Here is a 25,881-nt window from a genome sequence, read left to right as displayed (position 1 = left end):
TAAAGCCATGCAGAAGAGAACCGAGCTCACAGAGCTTGTTTCTCACAAGGAAACTGAGAGGAAGGGCAAGGGCCTTCAAGCTGCAAAACCCCACTTGCTTCCACTGCAGCTCGTATACTTCCCAACCAGGCTAACCTTGGTTTTACTTTAAGGTGATAACTAGCTATATCAGCAGGGAGTGTGCTTTTCACCCCTATGCACAAATCATTGGCACATCTTAAGTTCCTCCCAGACTGAGCAAGACTCAGATGCTGCAGGGGCTGTCAGTATAATGACTAATGCTGGGGTAAGAAAAATGCTGGGTGGGCAAGGCAATGAGGGATGGCACAACGCTGAGCCAAAATTAAGTGCCAAGATGTGCTAATTTATGAGATCCAAAAATAAGACCACTTGGGCACTGGGAAGGTTTGATGAGCAACCAGTGAATGGGGAGCCTTAGGATGGAAATACATTTAAGAGGCTTTTAAAAAGGTGAAGATGGTTCTTAGAGAGGCATGGGGAAGAGACAGATTGGGCATTGGGGGAGACCAGGGGAAGTGAGTGGGAAGTGGAGGAGATGAAAGCAGGCAAAACGGGTAAGTGGGATGCCAGAGGAGAGGTTCATGAAGGGAAGTGCAAAAGGTCAGTGGGAAAGGAAGGTTATCGCAATATCCCAGCTGGATCAAGACAGTCATGTGGAAGAAGCAGCCACAAAGATGGAAAGTAAAGTTACCAAGTTCAGACACTAGCAGCCCACAGCTGGATGGTACCTGAGCTTCCAGGAGAGGGAAAGAGTCCCTCAATAGGGAGGGAGAGTCCCCACATTTTCCCCTTATGAAACAAGTGCTCATTTGGGGAATTTCAGTAGAGGATGAGCTATTGCTATGGAAATTTAACTGCCAGAATGCATTTTCTCACCATGAGCTTTAGTGGCTATGATGGAAACACAGACCGGGTGGATGAGTTTTCTTGTCCAAGGGCAATGTGGAAACGAGGAGGAACAAACCACCCCCTTCTGAGGGCCAGGGATTTAAGAACCACATCTTTGATTGCCAGACCACCTTCTCACTAGCTTTCTGTTTGCAGGACCTGGCTCCCGTGGGGAGACACAGCTGCTGGATTTCACAGCTGTTTTTCCAAACTAGCCTTTTCTTTTGGGATGTCCCATTAAATCCTCATATTCCATCAGCTGGAGCCAAATTCCTATCTGTAAATCACTATTTCCAAAGTAGTGTGAAAAGCCTGGGCTGGGAGATGCGAGAGATGCTGTTGCACTGGAAAGCACCAAACATGCAGGCTGTTGGTGGTGGGAGCTGAACAGCTGGAAAACGGTTGGAAAAAAGTCATTCCCAAGGGCCTCTTGCTGAAAAAATGTTTTATGGCTCCAGAATCCACATGCACCCTTGTCTGAAGGAAAGATAAATCTCCTTGTTTCAGTGAATGGCTCAGAGACCTTTGGCTACAGATTTCCCTGCATTGGTACAGATACACTGAGCTATTGTGAGTAATCCAAGAAAAAACGACCTATCAAGAGTAAAATTCCCTCCCCAAACACCAGACAGGATAGAAGGATTTCCTTTGTGGCATGTGATAAATAAGCAAATTGGGCTAGTCCTTGCCCTACAGAAAGATCCTGCTCATTACTGTCAGGGCTCAAGTTATACGCAGCCCTGACAAAAATGCTTGGGTGAAAAAAAAAAATTAGTTGAGTTTTTAATTTAGATTTTTTAAATTTTAAGTTAAGTTTTCAATGTTTATACTTTAAATTTGGCTTGAAAGTGCCTGGCTAAACTTTGTCACATTCAACACATGTCCTTGACTCGGGAAATGGGGGAGAAAGGCTAGGATCTGGTCTGTTCCCATGGTGGAAAGGCAGTTGCTGCTCTAATCACAACCTCTAGACCTTTCATCCCTATTTCAATCATCTCCCAGTACAAGTCATCAGTATCCCTGGGTTCCTTGGTCCAGATGCCCCAGGAGGACTGAACATGGGGCTCTTGCCATGAGCTTCTGCGTGGCTGCAGGACGTGGTGAGGCATGGTGCTGCTGCTGTCTTTCATGCAAGAGAAGTGTTGGATGTCAAAACTGCATTAGAGCATGGTAGGACCATGGAGATGAATATTTAGAGGATCAAGAAGGCAGAAACACAGTGTGCTGTGCTGGTGATGGCTCAGGTCATCTCAGAGGGCTCCTAGGAGCCATGTGTGCACATAATAAAGGGAGAGGCTCTCGATCCACACCATCGCAAAATGAGCTAAATTTGACCTATCCTCTACTGACGGACATTTATCCAGCCTCCAGTGATGAACACTAGCCCAGCACATCAGCCTGTTCCATTGCTTCTCTGTCCTTCTTACTAAAAAGCCTTTAAATACGATTCCTGACTTTTACAGCTGCTCATACTCAGGAGGAAAGCCTGGGTTGTTACAGGACCACTGCTAAGGGCTTTGGGAAAGTTTTGGGAGGATGTCCCAAGGACCTTAGACAACAGCCTAAATATAACAGCTCCCAGATCATGTCCACAGCAAGAGGTGAGTTTGAATCTCCATGGACTTTCCCCTCCTTTGGTGTCTGAATCAGGCATGTTCACTGAAAAAAATATCTGAGGACATAACAAATCCCAGCAACCTCCCACCTCATGAAACCACCTCCCCATTTTCCCACTGAAACAACCACCTCCCATCTCCTGTGGGACTAGACAACAGGCAGGGAAAGACCAGTACCTCCTTGGGAGTCCTGATTCTTGAGCCCAGCTGCGGCGAGGACATGGATCTGGGATACCACTTGCGGGTAGCCACACATCCCACTCCAGCAGGTGTGTGGTGGCTCATCCAGCGTCAGCTCTCTGCAGGGAAAAACATGTGGCCTTTGAGAGGTGCCCAGCCTTACCCCATGGGCAGGCCAGAGAGTTTGCTCTAGCAGGGTGGAAGGACTATGCACTGTCCACTGTCGGACTTTGCTCCCCACTCCGATCTCCTGAACCTGGGTTTGGGATGCTCTCCCACGTCCTGCTTAGAAGCAGAGCGGGAGCTTCTCTGCATGTCTGTGGCAAGACCTGTGAAGATGCCCTGTCTCTTGGCCACCCTTGAAAGGAAGCCAAACACCAGCTACAGGCAAGGCTATGACCAATTCCAGCTAGGAAAACCACACGCCAAAAGCACAGGTCTGTCTCCAAATAGCCAGCTCCTCTCCATCACTGCTCTTGCTTCTTACCGGCAATCTGAAGGCACATCTGTGAAAATCCTGAGAAGGAACTCGCCTACATGACCAGGGTCAAAAGTGGTGGGGATGATCACGTAGCGGCCTTCCTTCAGATCCGTCCTCAGGAAGACACTGCGGGAGTTGATGTAAATGGAGCTGGCCACCTTCTGCTGCAGGGTGTGCATCCGGTAGTTCCTGTTCAGCTCCACCTGGGCCGAGACCACAGCGGGACCGTCAGCAAGACAGCACTGACTGACAATGTATTGGTATCCACCTTGGGGAGCCAGACTGCAAGGACTGACCCCACAGTGCTGGGAGAGTCGGAGTTAAGACAACCAGCAAAATGGTCCCAACTGGGCTGGATGGAAAAGAAGTGTGGACATGGCTCTCCCAACCCTGTTGGCTCAGGGACTCGTTGTCTCTTGCATCCCAGCTTGACAGTGGGGGCCCAGCAAGCAACACATAAGGATCAGTCTAACGGATTTCAACATTTGGAGATAATAGACTGACCATTGCTTTTAGCAAGGAGAAATTGTCCATGCTGCCACTATCACCTCTGAAATCTCTTGCCATCTCTAGAGGGGGGCAGGGTGTGCTGAAGGCACCCCAGAGGCACCCAGATAATGCTTAAATAAACATTACCAATGGTCATGCAGGACTGATGTACCACTCTACCACTAACAAATTTATGGGGATATTCAGGTCAACATGCAGGAACCATGGTCTACCTTATGGATATCAAAGCCTATGGCCAAGTTCTCTCCTTTGCCCTCTTTGCGACTGGTCCTTTTTGGCTTCTGCTGGATAGAGATCAGCACTTCATCTTCTGCCTTCTTCACATCAAACACGTACTAGAAGCAAAGGGAGGAAGGTAAGGGAGGACTTCTACTAAAACAGGATCACTGGGAATGAGTGGGGGTGGACATGCAGTAGAGTTAACCTCAGCTTCTCCTCACCCACCTCACTGCAGGGACAGCCTGGCTTCAGTATCAGCATTGAGATCCCATACCCACTCCTCTTGGGAGTTGGCATCATCTTGCCAAGCTAGAGATCTTTTTGGCTCATCTTAGAAAAAGACTGGGAAATCCAGTCTTTGAATTGCTTGGCAGAATCCAAGGAGTCTAGATACAATCTCATACCAGAGACTTTCACCCCTTGCAGTCTGGCACAAGTCCTCCTATGAGGCGTGTAAGGAGAAGCTGATGTTCACAGAGACCTAAGATGAAGGCTAATACAGAGCTGGAAGCAGGAAACAACTCTCCCACATCCTTGATGACAACTCCTGCAATGGACCAGGCCATCCTTCATCTGCTTGCTAGATGAAGGACTCACAAGAACTTGTCTCATGTTACTGAGAATCCCAGTTCAGAGCAGGACAGGACAGAAGAGCTTGTTCCAGGAGATGAACCTCAGAGCAGGACCTTTTCTGAAGGCCAAGCTAGAAGGAAATGGCCCTATAGACTACACCTGTCCTGGTAAATTTAACAGTGCCAAGGTTTGGGCAAAGGAACTGGAATTTGATCATTCAGACGTCCAAATTGTTGGAAATGGTTCCTGGCCCTGTTTGACTGGCACCAGCTAACACTGCTACCCTGTGGCATTGTTTGCCCTTTGCTTGTGCCAAGACGCTCTGGCGTCAAGGCACTTGGATGCAGCCTCCTGATAAGAGGGATAAGGTTAATAGAGTTGGCCTGGATGCTGGTCGTGCTGTGCCAGGGGTCTCAGCCAGAGAATGGTCATGAGCACATTTAATCTACTAGAAGTCTGGTAGCCACTTTGGCCTTCTAGGTCCCTGTATGAGATTTAAACACTTGGAAGCACATGTGAAGGCTCCAGAAGGTCCTCTGCTCCATGACTCACTTGGGGGTTCTGCAAAAAGGTGTCCTTGTGGTTGATACAGCCTCCACAGCGGTTCTTCAAGGGGTCATTGTCTCTGGTCCATGCCCCGTGTAGCACTGCCTCCTCCCAGGTCTTGTGGATGCTCAGGTAGGACGTGTTGATGAGACGGCACTTGATGATGTCCGTGAAGTATTTGCAGAAATCTTCGAAGGTCATCCTAAGTCAGGAAAGGACAGACCTGGGTTATGCTGCTTCATACGCCTAAACAGTATGCTGCAGGGATTTTCTTGATCGCCTGTTAGAGACTGTGTGTGCATAGCTTCTGATGGCTGATGAATAACAAAAGAGATGGAGATAGATACCTTTCTCCATGCATGCAATAAATACTTCTTCTTCAGTTTAAACAGTAAAGCTATGTGTTTTGGAGTGGGAGAAACAGAGTAGTGGCCCTTCCTCCACACATGGGTACATGTTGTATTGAACAACTGGTGAGGTTGTTAAGTTCAGCACATTCACAACAGGTTCCCAGTACCCTGGTGAAATAGTTTGGACTCAGTGTGATAGAGAGCAGCTTGCAATCCTAGGGCCATGGCCATCCAGAGTTAATACCCATGGGCTCAAGGAGGAGGCTTCACTAAAGATCTGAGGGCTTGGAAGGCCGTTTGCTCTGGATAGCTGTATGCATGGAAATGACTCCCATGCTCCATGGGGTGGAAGGACTCTGTGGGCATGGCCCATGGCGACAACCGCAGGAGGGACTCACCAGAACTCTCCGTCGTCTTCCACCGTCATCCCCATCTTCTCTCTCTCACTTTTACTCACTTTCTGCCACTCCTCAGAGCTGTGGGAAGAGTACAGGATCATTACTGTGAGGGCAAGGGGACACACAAGAATTCAAGAGGCTACTTGGCCTGGGCATGATCTGTCAAGGGCACAAGACCTCTGTAAAGCTTCAGCCATGCAACTAGTTCCCACACTGCTCTGGTTAGCTCATCTGCCAAACATGGGGGGAGTGCAGCATGGCTTGGAGCTTCAACTTCCTTCCTGACCAGCAGAGCTGAATCCAGCTTGGCAAGATTTTGTTTGGCCAGTACAATCACAACCCTATCAGTGAAGATAACAAAATGCACTCTGGCCAAAGGCTCTGGTTACATCAGCCCTTGGCTCTTCGCCCCATCCACAGACACCACAGCAGTCAGTGGTGGCAGAGGTTGATTCTGTTTGGTGTCATTTTTGCTGGAACAAGACCGGGAATGGAAAGGTGAGCTATAATCATCGTTCACTAGTATGAACGTGCTGGTAATTTCACCACAACACCCACCAGAGCCTTAATGAGAAGGTCTGCCGAGCTCAGCCACTCTCCTGCTGACCTCCAGGGACCCCAGGGCAAGCAATGAATCCACCCCAGTGAAATAGTAGGTTTAGGACATGGGTTGAAGCAGCATCCCACAACTGCCCACACAATGTTATCCTACGGGTGTGGATGTCATCAGATTGTCTCATGTCTCAAGTCTTGCTCCAACGCAGCTTTTCCCACCAAAAAAAGGTGCTGCTGCTGCCCGTTCTAACTCACGTGTCACTCCAAGGGCCATTCCACTCTCGCTCGCCCCATGGGTTACGCATGCGGATCATGTCCAGCTTCTCCGACTTGAAGAAGGACAGCAGGCCGTGGCCCAGGCGAACCTTCCGCACGTCCGTCACCGCGTACGCATGGCCCTTCACCAGTCCACAGGCCAGCCGGGCCTCCATGTCAGCCGCTGACGTGGCCTGGGCAGGGGGACATAGACAGTGCTCGTACCGGGGGATGTGTCCGTCTTTGCAGGGACTGGGAAAAAAAGGACCTCAGATTTCCCTGCAGGTTGCTCTGAGGTGGAAAGGAGAGCACCAGTGCGCAAGGAGAGAGTCAAGTGCCTTGGGAGATGTATCAGATGCTGTTTTAGGTGCTAGATCCTTCCTGGTCTTCATCTGTTGCGTGAGGTCTCTGAGCTCCCACACTGTCAAACAATAAAGCTCATCCTACTGGTTATAACGGGAGGTCTGGCACCCAGTGCTTGTGGAGATATCTACATGCAGACACCAAAATGCCTTTCTCTGGAAGTGAATCCTCTCTTAACATTTAAAGGCTGGTGGGATGAATCTGCGCTGTTGGACATATAGCCATGAGGAATAAAAATGGCTGGCATCCAGGCTTGACTCCCTTTGCCATTCACAGGAAGAAGTAGGAACCCTTGGCCATAATTTATCTGACCTAATTTAGAAGTCTCCAACAGTGTAACATGACTGCATCCTAAAATGCCTATTCCCATGACACTGTGACCATACAGGTAATGATGTTGCTTACTTTGATGGAGCAGCTGATGAGGCCTCCTCGGTTGTGCACCTTCAACACGCGCTCAAAGAGGAGGTTTCGCTTGGCTTCATCAGCGATGTAGTCCCCTTCAGTCAGGTCAATAGGTTCAGAGACTCCACCAGTAAAGTCTACCAGGGCATCAGCTGTGTTGCCTCCATCCAGGGCCTCATAACAGCCTGACAACCTGAAAGAGTGTGGCAGGGATGGCACAACAACACTGGCTTGACATTTTTAGGGGTCTGGGACAGTTCTTGGGGCAGCCTGGAGAACAGAGATTTGTAATAAAATTTCCAGTGGGTGAGGACAGAAAACTAGGGTGAAAAAAATAAAAGACCCATGTTGCTCGCAGCCCTCTTGCTGTCATAGGACAAAATAAAGTTGTGCTGGTTTTGACTGGGATGGAGTTAATTTTCTTCATAGTAGCTAGTATGGGGCTATGTTTTGGATTTGTGCTGGAAACAGTGTTGATAACACAGGGATGTTTTCGTTGTTGCTGAGCAGTGCTCACACAGAGTCAAGGCCTTTTCTGCTGCTCACCCCACCCCACCAGTGAGGAGGCTGGGGGTGCATGAGAAGTTGGGAGGGGACACAGCTGGGACAGCTGACCCCAACTGACCAAAGGGGTATTCCACACCATATGACGTCATGTTCAGCATATAAAGCTGGGGGAAGAAGAAGGAAGGGGGGGACGTTTGGAGTTATGGTGTGTTGGCTTCCCAAGTAACTGTTACGGGTGATGGAGCCCTGCTTTCCTGGAGACGGCTGAACACCTGCCTGCCGATGGGAAGCAGTGAACGAATTCCTTGCTTTGCTTTGCTTGCGTGCGTGGCTTTTGCTTTCCCTGTTAAACTGTCTTTATCTGAACCTACGAGTTTTCTCGCTTTTACTCTTCTGATTCTCTCCCCCATCGCACTGGGGTGGGGAGTGAGCGAGTGGCTGGGTGGGGCTTAGTTGCTGGCTGGGGTTAAACGATGACGAAAGGGAACTTCAAATCCCTAGGATAGGTGCTACTTAAACAAACGTGGAGTTGGAGTATATTTTGCTTTGAGAGTAAATTAAGGCTAGAGAAGGTTATTCTCTTACAGTTTCTGTCTGTTTGAGATCTGTCCTACTCCTCCCCAGGAAAGCTGTTGTTTCCACTGGTGCAAAACAACTGATGAATGAACAGAGAGGAAAAACAGGTGCCCAGGACCCAGTTTGTTCTGCAACTGCCCAAGTACCTACTTGGCATAAGCTTTCTCCACCAAGGCGCACCAGAACTCATTCCTGGAGTTGGAGTGGCAGTAGATGAGCTGGTTGTGGAGTGTGGGCAGGCGGTCATCTATTACCACGTCCAGCCACTGACCAAAACGCCAGAACTGGAAGTGGAAGATCCCCGCGTAGCTCTCAGGTTTCTCAGGATTCCACTCCTGCTCCTTCCAGTCTGGAATGACCTGCAAGAGAGGAGGCACGTGCATCTAGGTAATTCCCTTTTTTGCTGGGTTTGACTCTCATCCTGGAACTAATGCAGACAATATCAAAGACAAGGAAGAATATGAGGGGGATGGACTTCCTTACAGCCCGTTGGGGACAGATTCTGGACCCGGTTCCTCCAATGCAGACTAGATTAACATGTACTGGAACAGCTTAGACTTCATTGTGCCTTGGAAGATGGAGCTAAAGATCCTTATCCTCTTTCTTATAATGCTACCCTTGACATCTGTTGCCATCTACTGCTGTAGACAGGCTATTGGAGCAGAAGAGTCCTTGGTCTAACCAGGGATGGTTATTTTTATGACCACATTTTTGTTCATTTTAGTGTCAGTAGGGTACCACTAAGAGAAGACACCTTCTCTGATTCTCTTACTTCATCTGGTGTGACTTGACTGGCCCAAGAGCAAGTGTTGTATTCATCTACCTGGTGGCAATGAACAGGGACCAGATGCTCTGCGTACATCTACGCCGCTAAATAAAAGTGGGAAAAGCGAGATCCCCATGCCCACAAGGTTCCTGTTCTTCCCTGTCAAGAGCTACCATACTCATCCAAACAAGCACAGGGAGGTGAAAGAAGGAAAAGGGGGTCTGGGGTGAAAGAAACCCTAGAGCAGCTGAGGGGCTGAGGGAGCACAGGTTGGGTGTCACTGCCACCTGCACTGCCAGTGGGAGAAGGCACAAGCAAAGGGCAACTACCAAAGTCCACAGTCCTTCATGGCTGCGGGCGCCACCGGCTTTGCTTTGGAGAGTGAAAATCCATCCAGCAACTGGGACAGAAATGGGCATAGCCATGCACAGATGCTACATCTAGGAGGATCGGCATTTTACTTAGAACCAGGATACAGAGGCACACAGCAAGGAACTGCCCCACCACAGCTTAGCTTTTGTTGAGGGTGAAGGCCACATTTTTACTTCAAGGCCAGGGTGGGCTGTGAGGCCATGTACAGTGAATGTAGTTGATAGCTGACAGACTGATTCAGCTGCAGTAATGTGACCAACTGTTCATGCCTCTGCTTCTTACCTGCTCCCAAAGCGTCGTGACCTAAGTGAGGAAAAGTCCCAATGTGCCCATGGGGAAAATTGTTTTCCAGTACTATAATCACTGTCCTGTGGAGACAGCTGCGAGTGTTGGGGTGGGATAGCACAAGACAGAGCTACATTGCATGGAAAGAGGATCTTCAGGAGGTCCCAGGCCATGGTGAGACCCCCTGCATCATGCCTTGGCCCTTGTCCAGCTGCCTGAGCCTTCTGCTTTTTTTTTTGGCTGCCGTCATGAAGCCATAACCCTGCAGAGAGAGACCTCTCTGGAGAGCCCCCCGACTCCTTAGCCACCAGCAATGATCCAGCCTAGGGCTTTTATTGCTCCTACACTGAAATATTAATGATGCCATCAGCCCTGCGAGCTCACTGGCACTCTTGAGTTCTCTGGATCAATAGAAGTAGAGCAGACAGAGCCATGAGTGGCTTTTGGAGGGTTTGGTGTTTTCCAGGAGCGCTAACAACGATGCCCCAGACTCCCTCTGGGAGAGCGCCAGGAAAGGTCAGACAGCCCTCCATCAGTCCCCATCGATTCCCTCCTGGCTGGAGCTCATCCTAATGAATTGTCATAGAGGACCATTGTGCTAATCAACTCGCTATTAATGTGGGCTTAGAAATGATTACGGCATTGATTACAGGCAGCTTGTCAGCCAGAGCTGGTAGCGACAGCTTCCAGCTGGCTGGTTCTGAGACTTGCCATTACTGTCAGTGGCGGCAGGAGATACCGGTCCCCACCATCCTCCTCCATCTCCTGATTTGGGGACAGTGCTGAAAACACCCTCTGACGCTGAAGGTAGCAAAAGCAGTCAGCCTTCATACAGAGCATGGTCCAGGAGCAAGGACTGGTCTTGTTTCAGCACCGACCCAAGGGGAAACAAGAGGAGCCTGATCTCCAGAGCCCAATCTGTCCTCAACCTGCCAAAGTGCAAGGTGTGAGCTCAAACATCAGGTTCTTCCTGGCAGCTCCTCCCAGAGCACAGCATCCCACCCAGGCCAAGGATCCCTCCAGTTGCTTCACCCCCTGGTCCAGGTGTCTGTGACCATGGACAGGCTGTAGGAGAGAGGTGGCAGCTCTGGATGCGGTGCCTATCGGGACACCACACTTCAAGGTGTACAGCACAACTCCTGCTTGTGACCTGGCGCTGTAAAGGATTAGCCTGGGGCACATCTACAAACCCCAGCAGTAGCTGGAGCCCAGATCCCTCCAGGGGATCATCATGCGACTCAGGTCCACAGCTCCCACCCGCTCCCAGGAGACCTCCCCAGACATCTCCATCCCTCCTCAGTGGATGCTGGAGAGCATGCCATGGACCACCCATCCCGGGATCCCACTGAGTCCTGGACTCAACTTGGTTGTGTGACACCGAGGCAGTGGAGACCACATGTCCTCATTCACCCAACTGCGCTGCTTTTTGCTTAGGGGCTTCCAAAATCTGGAGCTGTAACACCCTTTAGTGGGCCAAATTTAGAGTGAAAGCGCTCGGTGACAGCTAACCTGGGAGCCCAGAAACACCAGATTCATTTACCTAAGCTGGTTTAGGGCTTTTCTCAATTTTCTTGAGAGGCTAATTAAGAGGAAAGGCACCTGTGACCCTGGAGAAATGTCTCTGATTAGAAGAAGGAATTGGTAGATGCTGATTCCTCCAAGCAGGGGCTCTTCTGCTGGGAACTTGCCAGCTCAGGAAGGGGAGGGAGGGACCCAGCTGTGCCAATCTGCTGAACCATGGTACAAACCAGGATGAAATTCCCCTGGGAGATAGGATAGAGTGGTGTATCTGAAAGCCTTTATGGGATGCTGAAATTGTATAGGGAGAGTTTCAGTGGCTGGTATGAAGAGGTTCATCTTCCCTGCAGCAGAGAGAGATCACACTGCCCCACTCACCTCCCACCCCCAGCTCTGATGGATCCACCTGAGGATCATTTCCCCTCCTCTGCCCAGCTTCAAACCCCTCCCCAAACCACACAAACTGCTAAATGCTCCATTAAACCTTTCACACCAAGAGCAAAGAAGGTAAATGTTCATTTTACTTTTTACAGGAGATAAAAAGGTGCTCAAAAATACCAACAGTGACTTGAAAATTGGTGGGTGCTCTTTTATTGCCTGAAGGATTGGGGCAGGTTCCAAAAGGGCATGAAGACGACACTCACAGCTTCAGTCCTTAAGGGGAACCCTGTTGACTAGACTTTTATTTACTGTGGTACATCAGTACCCAGCGAGGTACCTGCAGCAAGAACTCTAACCCAGCAACGTAGCAATGGCATATTGTGAGACCTGGCATGCAAAAACCCCTTTGGAAGTTAGCGCTGGCTCCTGTTGTTGGGTCTAATGTGATTTGTAGTCAGGAGCTCTGCGCTGGGATGTATAAGGAGGGGTCTCCTATGGGAAAGTTTACCAGGACCCTGGAAGTGGGTCTGGCTCGCAGTGGGTCCATGCCATGGCCAAGCAGGGATGGATCCACTTTTCTCTCTCTTCATTGAGTCCAGTGTTTCTTGGAGTCTAAGCAAAGACATCAACTTCTCCAGCAGTGCTCATGGCATGGCTGTATGATTCGGTGTTTGCTGAGCTTTGGCTGTGGGCAAGACTCAAAGCTCCCACCATCTCCCCAGCCAGTAGCTGATCTTCCTGATTTCCTTCCCCTCTCTGCCTGCTATAGCTTGTGCAAATCATTTTACACACTATAATTGGGCTGGGGCGGGCATGGAGGCTGCATCTCTGGAGGCTTTGAAGAAGAGGTTGGACTCTTTTTGGGATGGTCCGCACAAGTCAGCAGGCCATGGGTACAAAGTCACCTTGTCTTGGCTTTCCCATCACTGCCCTCTCCTTACAGGTCAGGAAAATCTCAGGCCATACCTTGAGAAGTGCTCACCCACATTTGAGTGCAATCTTACCAAAGGACCAATTGCAATAATACCTGACTCTTGCAAAGGACATTTCTATCTGTGGGTCTCAAGAAGCTTCACCAAAGTACACTACACTTTTTGGTGGAGGAAAAGGGAACGTCCAAAGTTAGTAGTTTATTCACAGTCATGGGACAAGCCAGGCACAAAACACCCTCCTGCTCCTAAACTTGCAAAGGTACCGTCTCCCCTCTCTGCTCCCATGGCCACCCAGACACTGCTCCCTGCCTCAGCATTTGTACAGGGCAGGAGATACTGCTTTTTGGGGACAGCAGCAGCAGGTTCCTGCTCTGTGGTTTGCAAAGTGCTCTGCAGCCTCACGGCTCTCTATAGATGTTTCAGAATAAATATATTCATGGGTGCTTTAAGGCCACAACAATGCACAAATTGTTTTTGCCGCAGGGGAAGCAATGCTGGCTCCGACCTACAGCCTGCTCTGAGCTGCTGGCTCGCTTGCCCAGCTCTGCACACACACGCACGCCTGCTCCAAACCATCTCAGGAGCAACAATCTCCAGGCAGCACAAGGTGAGTAATGTGCTGGAGTACACCTCCCCACAGTGACCCCCAGCAAGAAATGGTGGCGGCCGTCAGGAATAGGGTATTCCAACCTCCCTGCACCAGTTTGTTCAGCGAGTTTGCAATCTGCAGAATACGGCATGTCCACATGTACTTCAGCTTCACAGCAAGGTGATCCTCCATGGCACTGGTCTTCACAGACACCAAGCAGCCCACAGTTGCAGCAAGGAGAAGCATTCCCTTGCAAACAAGCCCTCCCTTTTTAATGGCTAGGATGGAAGCTGGAAGCCAGGACTCTCTCCAGGTTGTCTCTCCTGTTTCCAGTATGGCAATTTCTTATTTTTCCATCAGGCTTTTGGTATGCAGTTGCCACAGTTGGAGGGCTTAGGGCAGCCTCAGATTTCCAAGACAGCAAGACCCTGCACCAGTCAGACATGGTGAATCCCCTGATGAATTCACAAGCATGCAGTCTCATGGTTTAGGCAAATACAGCAGCAAGTTCATGGCCCCATCCTCCCCATCATTCAGACAGAGGACAGCAGGTATGGGGAGCATTTTGCAGGGCTGAGGGCCTCCAGAAGCACTGAGCTGTCCTCCATTTTTCCGTGATGCTGTCCCTCATAAAAAAAAAAAAAAGAACCCCGTAAAAATGAACCAAGAACTGAACTGAGAGAAAGAAAAACAAAGGCAAAAGCACAGCTGGAGCAAGAAGGCCTGAGCAAGAGGGGATCAGGCTTTAAAAATGATGGAGCCCTTCAGCTGAGCTGGTTCAAGGCCGTCAGTGAAAGCGAGGAGGAAATACATCACCTTGCGGATCCGGGCTAACTCCGCTATCCGCTCCCCAAATTCCTGGGCATCTGCCTCGTTGCACTCCACCTCCTTGGCCCCTGGCTTCTTCCAGAAGATGCCCACCGGCTCCAGCAGCTGCCGGTTCATAAGGTGGGTGAGATCAGGAGTCCAGTGCTGGGAGGTGCCGGTCACCGTGACCTTCCCAGGTCTCTCCAGCTGCATGTCCCAGCGGAGGAAGCGCAGGTTGTGCTGCCGGATGAAATCCACTCGGTAGATGTGCTCATTGGGACGCAGCAGCTTCTCACCATCCTGGGGCCTCATATTTTTTTGCTGCAGGCTCTGGAATCGCAGCCGCATGCGCCGGGTGAGCTGGTCATCGTGGATGAAGGGCAGCTTGAGCATCCCTGCCTCGGCTGCCATCGCCTCGGTTGCTCCTCTGTTCCTTCCTCAGCAACGTTTGGCTCTCAAACAGGACACAGAGGGCGAAAAAGCCTCCAAGCCCCTGGAGCTGGTGCGCCCTCTCCACGGTCCCAGCAGTGCTAGGCAACCCAGGCCAGTGACGCAAAACACCCTTCCTCTGGGTGCCCTCCCTCCTCGTTTGCAGATCAGGAACTGATGATGCTCTGCACGATAATCTATAGGGAAGGGATGTCTGATGTCAGCCTCCCTGGCAACCTCCCTGACAACCGCAGCTCGTTATTCCGAAATGAAGGCGTGCAGCCAGGGATGCCACCCAACAGGTCTGGGTGGCAGTGGCTTTCTCTGAGGTAGGCTCATGGGATAATTCAGGTTGGAAGGAGACTCTGGAGGGGTCTGGTCCAACCTGCTGCTCAAAGCAGGACTTACTTCAAGGTTAAATCAGGTTGCTCGGGGCTTTGTCCAGTCCTTCTTTGCATATCTCCATGGATGGAGATCCCACAGCCTCACTGGGCCTCTGTTCCGTTGTCTGACCACGCTCATGCTGAAGATAAGCTGGAGCTTGTGCTGTTGTCTTTTGTCCGGTGACTGCGCATCCCCAGCAAGAGTCTGGGTCCATCTTCTCCACACCCTCCCTTTAGGTACCTGCAGACAGCAATAAGCTCCCCCTTTGCCTTCCCTCCTCCTGGCCACACAAACCCAGCTCTCTCAGTCTCTCCTTGAATGTCCTGTGCTCCAGACCATCTTCGTGGCTTCCATCAGACTCGCTTCTGTCTGCTTCTTCTGGTGACCCCAAAACAGTGCCCAGATGGGGATTAACAAACGCCAGACAGAGAGCAAGAATAATTTCCCTCGCCCTGCTGGCTGCACTCATGTTAGTTTGGCCCCCATCTCTGCAATTGTACATGTTTGACTCGTAGTCAACTTGTTCCTCAGGAATCCGTGTCCTTTTCTGGATGGCACAGCTGGCAGGAGTCAGGCTCCATACCGCTGCTGCAGCAGCAGGTGGATGCCAGCACCTCAGCATGGGTCTGCCTGCCCTCGAACAAACTGGCCCGATGTTGGAGAGGGTGCTCACATGTGGCCTTCGCCTTAGAGCGCCTGGGAAAGGGGATCTCAGGCACAGTTGCACCTTAATGTTTGCCTCTTTGGGCCAGGTGGAAAAGCAGGTCCAAGATGAAAGCAACCCAAACAACCTCTTTCCAGGCACTGTAGAGATGCTCTGAGACCACATGAGCACCAGCAAGACCATTGTGCCCAACCTGGAACTACTCATTCTCCAGCACCTGCTGTGCATGATTAAATCCAGAGCATTGGTGCTGTGCTGGTGGGTTGTCCAGACAGTGGATGGGATAAAGGGGGATAGTGGTGAACACGTATCTCTTTGCAGGGTGCGGGGTGGCTCCATGAGGCTGTGGATCCCATGCGCCCTTCTGCCAAGTGGCCCCGTGACACAGCAGCTAAACCACAGCTAGAGTTTTAGGTGTACCATGGAAAAGGCCTGACTCCTACAAGCGCACTAGGGTATCTTTGGGATGTAGTCACTGGTTTGGACACTTGGAGAATGCAGGGGTTTCAGCACAAAGCTTTAGACATTGTGTGGAGTCAAGTCGTTTGGGTTCTCTCCATCCGATCTGTGACTCAAGTTGGCTTCTGCCAGATGCCATGTTTGCAGGGCACTCTGGGAGCTCAAACTGTGTTAAATGAACTCCAGGAAACAGTTTTTCTAAAATATTTTTACAAAAGGCTGTGCCGTCACCTGGACTGTGTCACACTTGACTCACAACCACCCATAATGATCCCTGGAGTCTATCGCTTTGACTTCCAGAAGAAGTCCCAAACCAGACCATCAGAAGCTGGCCTTGGCCAGACAAACCACAGACACCAGGGGCCCAAGGTGCGTCATTTTCCTGGGAATTGTCCTGCAGTCACCCATCTGCTGTTACTCCTAAAGACCCTGAGGAGAGAGTCAAGAGCCACTTGGCTTCAGTTGTCTGAACCACTTGGCTTCAGGGTCTGGCCCCTGTCCCTTATTTGTTGAGCAATACCAGTGCAACCTGTGGGAGCACAGGTTATAGATCCCGACAAAGCACTGCTGGTAATTATTTAAACGCCCCCATTTCAATGCCTTAATTTCCTTTCATAAGAGCTAGACACCTCTGAAAGGTCACAGAAAGGATGTTATAGAGCCAGATCTCACACCTTAAGTCATGTAGGGCCAGCTATGAGTCAGGAAAATAGAAAACAGCTCTAAATTAACTTCCAGTCCCCCATTCCCACTCAGTGACTCAAACATCACAGGCTTAATGGGAAGGAGGGACATGGAGGGAGCCTTGGAACGAGGTGGAAGAAACCATGGGAATAAAATCATCTCTTGGGATACACAGGGATGTGGCTGGCATGTCCTGTTCCCTTGAAGGTATTCCCCCTCCCCACACTTGAGAGAGACAGTTTCATTGTGTGAAGTGGAGCAAGGGACACACAAAGCCTAAGTTACATCCTGGTGTAAATCAGGATTACATTTTCTAGCAGCAATGGGAGACCTAGTCCAAGATCCCTGTACTGATATTTCAGTGATACTAAAACCTGCATCAGCATCTTTCAGCTCCTCCTGGACGCTGAATCAGAAACACTTTTGTGTCTAATGACACTAAAACTAGGTTTTAAACTAGGTTTAAAAACCTAGTGTTTTGCTGCCTTGTCTGTCCTCTCAACTGTTGTTTACATCAGCATATTGACCAGTCAGGAGCAGAGGTTTGCCCTGCAGGCATTGGGCCCTATGTGTGGAGATGCCCAAGGGCCAAGAAGCAACAGGTACCTCCAGCAATGTTACCACAATTGCACGTGCGACTGTACCAAGGACCAAGAGGTCCATTATTTCTGGGCCAACAAAGGGGTCTGAGATCTTCGGCCAGGACCATGCTCTAAACCCAGCACATCCAGCAGAGCTGGTGTCTCTTTGGACCAAGGGGTTAATCTGTGCACGACGTCTCCCATTTTGCTTTAAAAATTGCTGCTGCAGTTTATAGCCACATTTACTCCTTGCAATTCATCATAAGCCCTCAAAGCACCCTGCAAAGGCTGAGCAAAGGTCCCATCCAATTTAGAGGTGACCAAAAGCAGGGGTGTGCTGAAGCATGTCTGACCAGAGCCCTGTAGTGAACATCACGGCAAACAACTGGGAAGGAAGACTTGGGGAGATGGCTGCAGCTTTTGTTTTTGCCAGAAAACAAACCTTTTTGAAAGAAAGAGTAGGGAGGTAAAGAGCCTTTGAGAGTTAAGGGCATGGAAAACGAGAAGTCACAAACACCCACAACCAAATTGCCAAGGGAGGAAAAGCAATGCCATTGGCAAACTGAAATAATGAGGTGTCCCTTTGGACCCAGCTTCTGTTTGGTTGGCATTTCCCAGGGCAGGGCTGGAAGTGAATGGTGAGGAGGGAAGACAACTCGCCTGCTTGCCCTTGGGAGACGTCGATGCAGAGGAACAAGCTAAACAACCCCTTGCACCACACCTGTAACGAGAGCCACAACAGTCACCAAAGCCACGACGGGAGGAAACCTGACTGCTTATCCAGAAGCCAACAACAGCTACCCTGTTCCCATATGAAGAAAAACCTTGATTTTAACAGAAAATGGGGATGCTGCAACAAACACAAATTCCTGAGCTTAGTGTTCATGATCACAAAAAGCACATGCAGCAGAAACTGGAAGTACCACAGCACACAGAGCAGATGCAAAGGCGTGGGGCGGAGGGATCCCTTTTGGGTCCATTGCAGTAGGAGGCTGTGGGTGAAGCGGGTGATGCTGTCTCCACGCACTGTAGGACTTTGGTGGCTGCCTTTTGCAGTAAAATCTAGGAAAAGGTGCTTGCAACTTGCTGGTCTCTTGTCCTACAATAAGGCACACCTGTACCAGGGTCTGAAGCCCCCCATCTTGGCTTTCACAGGACTGACTTCTTCTGTAGCTGAGGACATGGTGGAGATGGGCATGGACTGTCCAAGGATGTGGCAGTGAGCACCTCCTTCCTCCCTGAACCTCTGTGGTTGCTCCCTGGGTCTGCAGCCCCTTGCTCTAGTGCCAATTTCTTGGTGGCTTTCTGGCCCACAACACAGTCCCTTTGGACCCCCCACTCAAAGGAACACTGCTACATGGTGCAATCAAGCCACGGGACATGCCAGGGATGGACACTTTGGGGAAACAGTGGCTTGGGAGAGATACTAACACCCTCAAATCACCCTACCTGTCCCAGTGCAAGGTGTCTCATTGCCAAGGTGGGCACACACTGAGCAGCCAAAGAGAGGTAACACTATAGGAACTAGGGAAACAGGGCCAAACGCTGCAGCTGAGCATCCTGAATTTGGGTCGTCTTGTTGTTTTTTAGGTTATTTTGGAGTGGGGAGGGTCAGATTCAGGATCTGGAGGACAGGATGGGACTTGATCCACTTAGTGAAGGAGAAACTGGCCAAGGGTTTGGCTTGAGTGTGATGTGACTGCAGTCACGATGACTAATTCCCCTTGAAAAATAGTCCTTTAAGGGAGGTTTTTGCACATGAACAGTTTTTCAGGACCTGAGGCATCCCTGAAGAACCAGTTTGTGAGCCAGACAAACACAATGCAAAGGCAAGGTGTTGCAGACAGGCTTCCCCTTGGCATGGGGAACCGCTTACCTTCTGCCACAGAGACTCCCGGGACGCCAGGGAGGAGCAGGCAGCCACGAACCAGCAGTTCCCAACCTGGCCCTGGTGTAAGTCATGGGAGCTGATCCCGTCCACAAAGAGATGTGGATCGTCACAGATTTCCTGTGGGATAGGAGAAAAACAGACACGCTGGGTAAGCGAGGGGACAGGGAAATCAAGAGCAAGGCTTCTGGGCAAGGGAAAATCTCTTCCTCTCTTCCTCAGGCTCCATTTAAATCCCATCTGCAGCTTTCTGCTGGCCTTGCTCATCACGCCGGTGGCACGAGGACCCTGTCCTGCCTTCTGCTCTCACCAGGACATGGGCAGCATCACTGCCGAAGTGACACCAGACCTATTGTGTTCCAGCATCAGCACAGCTTTGCTATAATTATCCCTGGTGATAACGGTGTGTTTTCACACCATTACAGCCCTCTTCTAAGTCCAGTCTTTGTTATTTCCCATAAGGCCTTCAGCTCTCTCTACTCCGTGACTGCTTTACAAGCTTCTCCCTCTCTTATTTTGCTCTGGAGAGCATGAGAGCATCACCCAAACCCACTGTCTCCCATAGAGAAACTTGTGAGTCCATCCGAAAATAAAACCCTGCAGGAGCAGGGCAGAGCCAGGCATTTAGATGAGGAATCGCAGTGCCTAAATCAGACAGTTCACCCAGGAAAACTTAACGCAGATTGAGGGCTCAGCCATGGTTGCAAGAAGCAAAGTGTCCTCCCCTAGGAGGTCTGTCCTTCCCGATCTTAGCACAGCAGATGGAGAAAATTCGGTGAGCCAAAAGCTTTGCAGCTGGGACAGGAGGATTAAATGCTCATTCCGTCACCAAAACCAGCATGGTGGATTGTGCATGGGCACCATGAATGGAAAAATTTGGGTAGGAGCCAGCTAGGAGGTGAGCTCGCCCCTCCAACCACTCGGGCACCAACCACATCGCCTCTCCTCTGCCCGCCTCCTGCCAGGCTGCCCTGCCTTCTTCCCACTCCCACTTAGCCTGGCCAAGAAAGCACTTAAATAACAGAAGGTGTTGAGCAAGCTTCGTGTGAAACACTGCTTTCTTTTTTTTTTTTATCTTTTCTCCTGATCAATCCAGTTTGGAAGGCCTTGTCCAGCTGGAGGCTGGGACAGACAAAGAGCTGAAAGAATCTTTTCCCCTTTGTTATTATGTTTAATTCGAAGGGGAGAAAGGAAAAGCAGATTTTCCTTCTTCCCCCACACCTCCCAGTTTCTCAGGCTGGCTGCATCCAGAATAACATGTTCCCCCCAAACTTTGCACATGAGGACTTGCATTGCCTCTGCCCATCATGGGGAGGAAAAGGAATCGCTGCTTCGTAAGCACCTCCTGCTATTCCCAGCGAACCCAGCCAGCACTGTACACCTAAAAAATAACCTTAGCATCAACCAGACACAAACTGGGCAGGGATCAAACGCAACGGAGAGGACTAATCCCTTCCCAGCTGCAGGCATTGCAGGAGGTTGGGATAAGCGCTAGAGGGAGGCAAGCTGACAGCCACCAAAGCAAGAGCCACCTGCGCTTCTCAGCATCGCTGAGTGCAGACGGGGATGGGAGAGGAGCAGTGGGATTTAACTCCTGTTTCATCCCACCAAGGAAGCACCCAGCAGCAGGGGATGTGTCCGTCCTGTCTGTTGGTGATGCCTGCAAGATCAGCTCTTATTAATCCTGCTCTAGGGGGTAGAGGCACAATGTTTGCCCCATTTGAGGACCACAGCTGCCCTTTCTACCCTTAGGTGAATCTGCAGTGTACAAAAAAGGAGTTGCTTGGGATTACGTAGACAGGAGGGAACATGAAAGCATGAAAAACATACCCTGCTTGGCAGAAATCAGCAAAGGGTAGAGGGTGTCAGATGCTCAGGGACCTTTCCTACTAGCAGAGCTGCCAGTTAGCTGTGATTTCCCCATCACCAGGAAAGAGTTTGCAAATAAAACCCCCGTGGTTTCTCATTTTAAGAGGGAAGCCCTATGTACTCACCAAAAGAGCAGCCTGCCCTGGCACAGATGAGGGTTGCAGCTCATTAGACCCTACTCTCTTGGACCCAAGGCAGCAACAAAGGTGCCACAGCTGGAAACGCTCATGCCAGGGCAGGCTCCCTCTGCAAAACACAGTTCTCATTTGACTCAGCTTCTCTACCCACTGATGCAGATAGGTCCCTAAGGGCATATTGTTCTTGAAGGATTCATTCAGGCAGCTCTTCAGATGCTGCAGCAGGCGTTTCCCATTCAGGTGTACACTTGGATGTGGCCTTTCAAGGTGCTATTGGTCCAGCATGGTTGTGGCTGAAAGAACGCACTTGCTCTACAACTTAGCAGCCCATGGACTTTATAACCTCCTTCCCTCATAATGCGCAAAACCCTATGGCAGTTTGCAGCTGAATTGGAAGTTTCCTAAGAGCACGAAGGTTGCTAAATGCCACAATCCTCTGCTGGGGCAGGGGGTGACAGCCTCTCCCTTGACCCAGGATCTTGCATGCCTGGTGCCTGGAGATGCATCAGGCCTCGGAGAAGGAGTGATGCTTTGCACAAGGATCAGCCCAGCACGATATACAGGCCTGGCTGGAAGGAAACGCCACGTGAGCTCTGCGTAAAACTTGTGCAAATCCCAAAGTGCTCAGTGAGTCTTCCCAGGAGTCAGCCCTGAAGGGCAGAGAGGGGCTGCCACACTTTCACGCAGCACCCTCAAGCTCTAGGACTGAGCTCGGTCCCAGGGGACTTCCAGTGATCCTAAGCACAGAATCACCAAATCAATGCAGTTAGAAGGAACTTCTGGAGATCATCCAGTCCATCCCACCTACTCAAAGCAGGGTCAGCTAGAGCAGGTTGCCCAGGACTGTGTTCAGTCAGGTTTTGAATATCTCCAGGGACTCCACAACCTCTCTGGGCAACCTGTGCCAGTGTTTGGATCACCCTCACAGTAAAAAAGTATTTTCTCATGTTTAAATGGAATTTGCTGTTTTTCAATTTGTGCTCACTGTCTCTTGTCCTGTCATTGGCCACCACTGAGAAATCTGTCTCTGTCTCCTTCATTCCCTGCCATCAGGTATTTATGCGCATCATTAAGATCCCCCTTGAGCTTTCTCTTCTCCAGACTGAAGAGTCTCAGCTCTCTCAGCCTCTCCTCATGTCAGATGCTCCAGTCCCTTAATGATCTTCATGGCCCTTCACTGCACTCGCACAGGAGAAGGCAGCGTTGCCTCCTCGCTCTAATGCTGCGGAGCTGCTCCCATCTAAGACGCATCCGTGGGTCAGTCTCCTCAGCAAAACCTCCCAAGAAGGTTTCCCAAATCCCTTAGACTGGAGCTTCCCAATATTAAATTACTTGGATTCTTCAGTCCCCACTGAAGCTGCTGAGCTCCCACTCACGCATTTTGGCCCTGGTCTAGACTGCATGGCCTTCAGTCCGCAGGGATGACATTCCCTGTGTGCTCTGCCTGTACTGAGGTGGGAGCTAGGGACCAAGGCACTGTTTCAGCAAGGCTGCAATGCCCCCAGGATTGCACAGAGCACAGTGGGGCCCCGCTGTGTGATGCAGCACCTTCAGGGCTCAAAGCACGCTCAGAGCCATGAGGCACCATGTCCCCATACGGAGGTGGGTGATGAACTAGAGACCAGTGGGAATGAGGTCAAAAAGAGCCAAGAAAAGCATTGAACTTGGTTTTCCTTTTCCTGCGGACAGAGTTGGAAGAGATAAAGAGCTTGTTCTGCAGCCAGACTGAATGACAGGGCCTGGGGTCTGTATGTGCAAGGGGAGGAGAGAAGCAGAGATGCTCTGATCGTAGAAGGTCATCACCTTGGTTTCCTCCCCTCCCTCCCGTGCAGCAGACAGAAACCAGGTGAGGAGTAACATTTACCCAGGCGGGCGCTTCTCCAAAAAGCAAACACCACGTCACCCTCCCAGCACCACAACCCCGAGAGAAGAGGGCAGCACACAAACGCGCACACCCACACACACCCTGGGGGCCTTCTGGGTTCAGGCATCAGCCACCACAGAACCAGCTCAAACTGCCCCGAGGCTTCAGCAAACAGCGAGTCCATCCTGTCCTTCATCTCACCACAGCCAGCTCCTGGGTCATGGCTGCTCCTAGTCTGGACACAGATGGTGAACGGCAAGGAACAGGGGGGGACAGCCAAAAGCTATGGCTGTAGGGAAGCTCTGGCTTCAATGTACTGCTCTTGACTCCACCTTGGCCAAGGGAGCCATGTATGCCTCTTCACCCGCAAGGAGAACCTGTCTTCTTAGAGTATCCCAAAGATCCTAAGCACCATCAGACCTGATTTGCCCTCCCTAAAAGTGGCTGCTGAAATGGCCGCTGAGCTCCAGGCTACAAAACACAACTTAGAGAAAGCCTGTGTGGATTGTCCTGTAGACAGTTATAGCCTAATAGCACAGGGATGGCCAAACTAGTGATTCAAAATTCTGGTGATTCATATACTCCTTCCCACATCCTTCCTCCTGCAAGGGATGCGGGACAGAAGTGGAAATCAGAGCCGGGACTGGGAGAGGACTTTGAGATCCCTGTTGATGAGAGGCTGATTGCAGAGGTACCAGGTCTGGCTTATGGGAGCCCAGAACAAGTCAGTTTGCTGGGAGCTTTGGGTTATTGAAGTCCACTGAGGAAAAAAAGACCCAATCAATGCACTTATCTTGCACTTGATGGTGTAATTTTGCTTCCCACCAAAAAGCATGCGGGCTTCTCCTCTGCTCTCCCCTTTGGTACTCTCTTCCCCAACACACACAATTTCCTTCCAAATGCATGTAAACCAGAAAATATCACCCTTGTCTTCTCCAGCTAGTCCAATTCCACACAGGGTAGTAATGAGCAAATCACTCTCTAATTGGCTTTATAATTGGTGACAGATTTCCCAGTGCAGATGTCTGAGCTTTAGATTCACTGGGGATCTGGATCATGTCAAGCCAGCTGTGGGGAGGGAAAAAGCTAAGGGGGAGAAAATAAGCATGTCAAATACAACATCTGCTGCATGCCAGGACCACTTTTCACTAACAAGATTTTGCAAGGAGCAGACTAGTCTAATTGCATTGCAGAGCCTGGCTGTTTCAGGAACAATGCTTTTACTCAGACTTGCAAAATCAGCAAGATAATCTATTAGCGTGGCTGTGCTTTCCCCCCCGCCCCGGGCAATGGGGAACTAAAAGGATCCTGTGTATTAAATGTCACTCACACGGCCAAGAGAGCAAGAGGCATCCAAGCACAGTGAGCAACGCTGACACAGCTGACACAAAGGTCCCTGCTGCAGGTACCTGCATTGGGACGCGATTTTGCAAAAAAGGGCAATTAAAAAATTTGCACCAGGGTGACATAGGGAAGGGAAATAGGGTGAGTTTAGAAAACCAGGGGTCCGTGTTTTCAGAGGGATTATTATAGAATCATAGAATGGTTTGGGTTGGAAGGGACCTTTAAAGGTCATGTAGTCCAACCCCCTGCAACGAGCATCTTCCACCAGATCAGGTTGCTCAGAGCCCCGTCCAACCTGACCTTGAATGTTTCCAGGGATGGGGCATCTCCCACCTCTCTGGGCAACCTGTGCCGGTGTTTCATCACCCTCAGCATAAAACATTTCTTTCTTCCTTATATCTAGTCTGAGTCCACCCTCTTTTAGTTTAAAACCATTACCCCTTCTCCTATCACTACAGGCCCTACTAAAAATTATACCCTCAGCAGCTTGGCTTCACACACATCAAAGGGTAGGTTGGGTTGGTAATATCTACACCCCATAAAATTGTTTGTGGTGCTTTGTATTGCCTCAGTCAGGCACCCCTAACGCTAATCCACCCGGGGTATCTCAATGTATACACGTGTGTCTCTGTTATCAGCTTCCACGCCATGCAAAGGGTGTGGGACACTCCACCCACAGCAAACAGGACTTGCTTGTAAAGGCAGGCATCAAAAAAATACGCTCCCCACCAACCCCATGACTCTGTGTACCTCAGCACCATGCCGTGCTGTTTGTTTTGGCACCAGAAAGAGCGGGGACGGTGGCAAACAAGATCTAAAGGTCAATTTGCAGGCTTAGCAGCCTTGACAGGTCCCCCTGTGGTTTTATCTTCGGGGTATCCAAAGTACAAAGGCACCAAAGAGGACTCTGTTAAAGCAATGAGACGTGGAGAGACGCAACATGCTGTGCGAGCACTGCACCTCCCCGGGAGCAGACGGAGTGGGAGAAGGACGGGAAGGAGACTGGAACAAGTGCAGAGACCTCAGACCCGCCATTCCCGTTCCTCCCACCCACGCTCTCTAGTGATGCACTCTTGGAAAGCCTCACCATTACTCAGCCCAGGGCTTCATCAGTCTCTACGCAGCCAAGATTGAAGCAGAGGCCACCACAGCCTGGCTTTTAGCATCTCCACGCATTCAGATGCAGCCCTGCCCAGACCGCCTCTCCCACAGCGAGTTGTTTTGATGCGTCTGGTTGCAGAGCTGCTAAGAAAAGATACTCCCTGGATCCAGACAGCCCTGAGATCTGCAGATCTCAGTGCCGAAGCAGGAAAATCTTCACATGTTTCACTGACAAACTGGGGGGTGGGATGCTCAGAGCAGTGAGATGATGTGCCTCAGGTTACCCCATCTGGGGCAGAAGTGGTCCCTCTTGGTTTCAAGTCCCAGCACGGTCCGGTCACCGCACGAGCCATCATTCCTTTATGGAAAAGATGTCACCTGGCT

General features: G+C 50.5%; 2 protein-coding genes across 4 annotated transcripts in view; both read right to left on the bottom strand.

Annotated features, from left to right (window-relative positions):
• CAPN5 (calpain 5) overlaps positions 1 to 25,881 on the bottom strand; it is a 60,616-nt gene that overhangs the window by 4,173 nt on the left and 30,562 nt on the right. For all 3 annotated transcript variants that reach the window (XR_014230886.1, XM_082337797.1, XM_082337798.1), the window contains exons 3-11: positions 19,171 to 19,302; positions 8,594 to 8,802; positions 7,361 to 7,553; positions 6,593 to 6,786; positions 5,783 to 5,860; positions 5,041 to 5,236; positions 3,909 to 4,031; positions 3,193 to 3,389; positions 2,703 to 2,824 (exon numbers count right to left, since the gene is read on the bottom strand). Coding sequence is in view for 2 of the 3 variants with exons in the window: in XM_082337797.1 (XP_082193923.1) it covers positions 2,703 to 2,824; positions 3,193 to 3,389; positions 3,909 to 4,031; positions 5,041 to 5,236; positions 5,783 to 5,860; positions 6,593 to 6,786; positions 7,361 to 7,553; positions 8,594 to 8,802; positions 19,171 to 19,302 (1,444 nt within the window). In the remaining variant the exon portion in view is untranslated. The remainder of the gene's footprint in view (positions 1 to 2,702; positions 2,825 to 3,192; positions 3,390 to 3,908; positions 4,032 to 5,040; positions 5,237 to 5,782; positions 5,861 to 6,592; positions 6,787 to 7,360; positions 7,554 to 8,593; positions 8,803 to 19,170; positions 19,303 to 25,881) is intronic.
• Positions 14,025 to 15,365, bottom strand: OMP (olfactory marker protein; the record flags this gene model as incomplete). The annotated part of the gene is made up of 2 exons (XM_082304509.1): positions 14,931 to 15,365; positions 14,025 to 14,719 (listed from the first exon to the last, which is right to left on the bottom strand). Exon 2 carries the CDS (start codon positions 14,502 to 14,504, stop codon positions 14,025 to 14,027), a length of 480 nt encoding a protein of 159 aa, XP_082160635.1. The 5' UTR covers positions 14,505 to 14,719; positions 14,931 to 15,365.

Source organism: Platalea leucorodia, assembly GCF_965183815.1.
Source record: "Platalea leucorodia genome assembly, chromosome: 2".
Taxonomy (NCBI): Eukaryota; Metazoa; Chordata; class Aves; order Pelecaniformes; family Threskiornithidae; genus Platalea; species Platalea leucorodia.
This window is presented reverse-complemented; position numbering and strand designations above follow the sequence as displayed.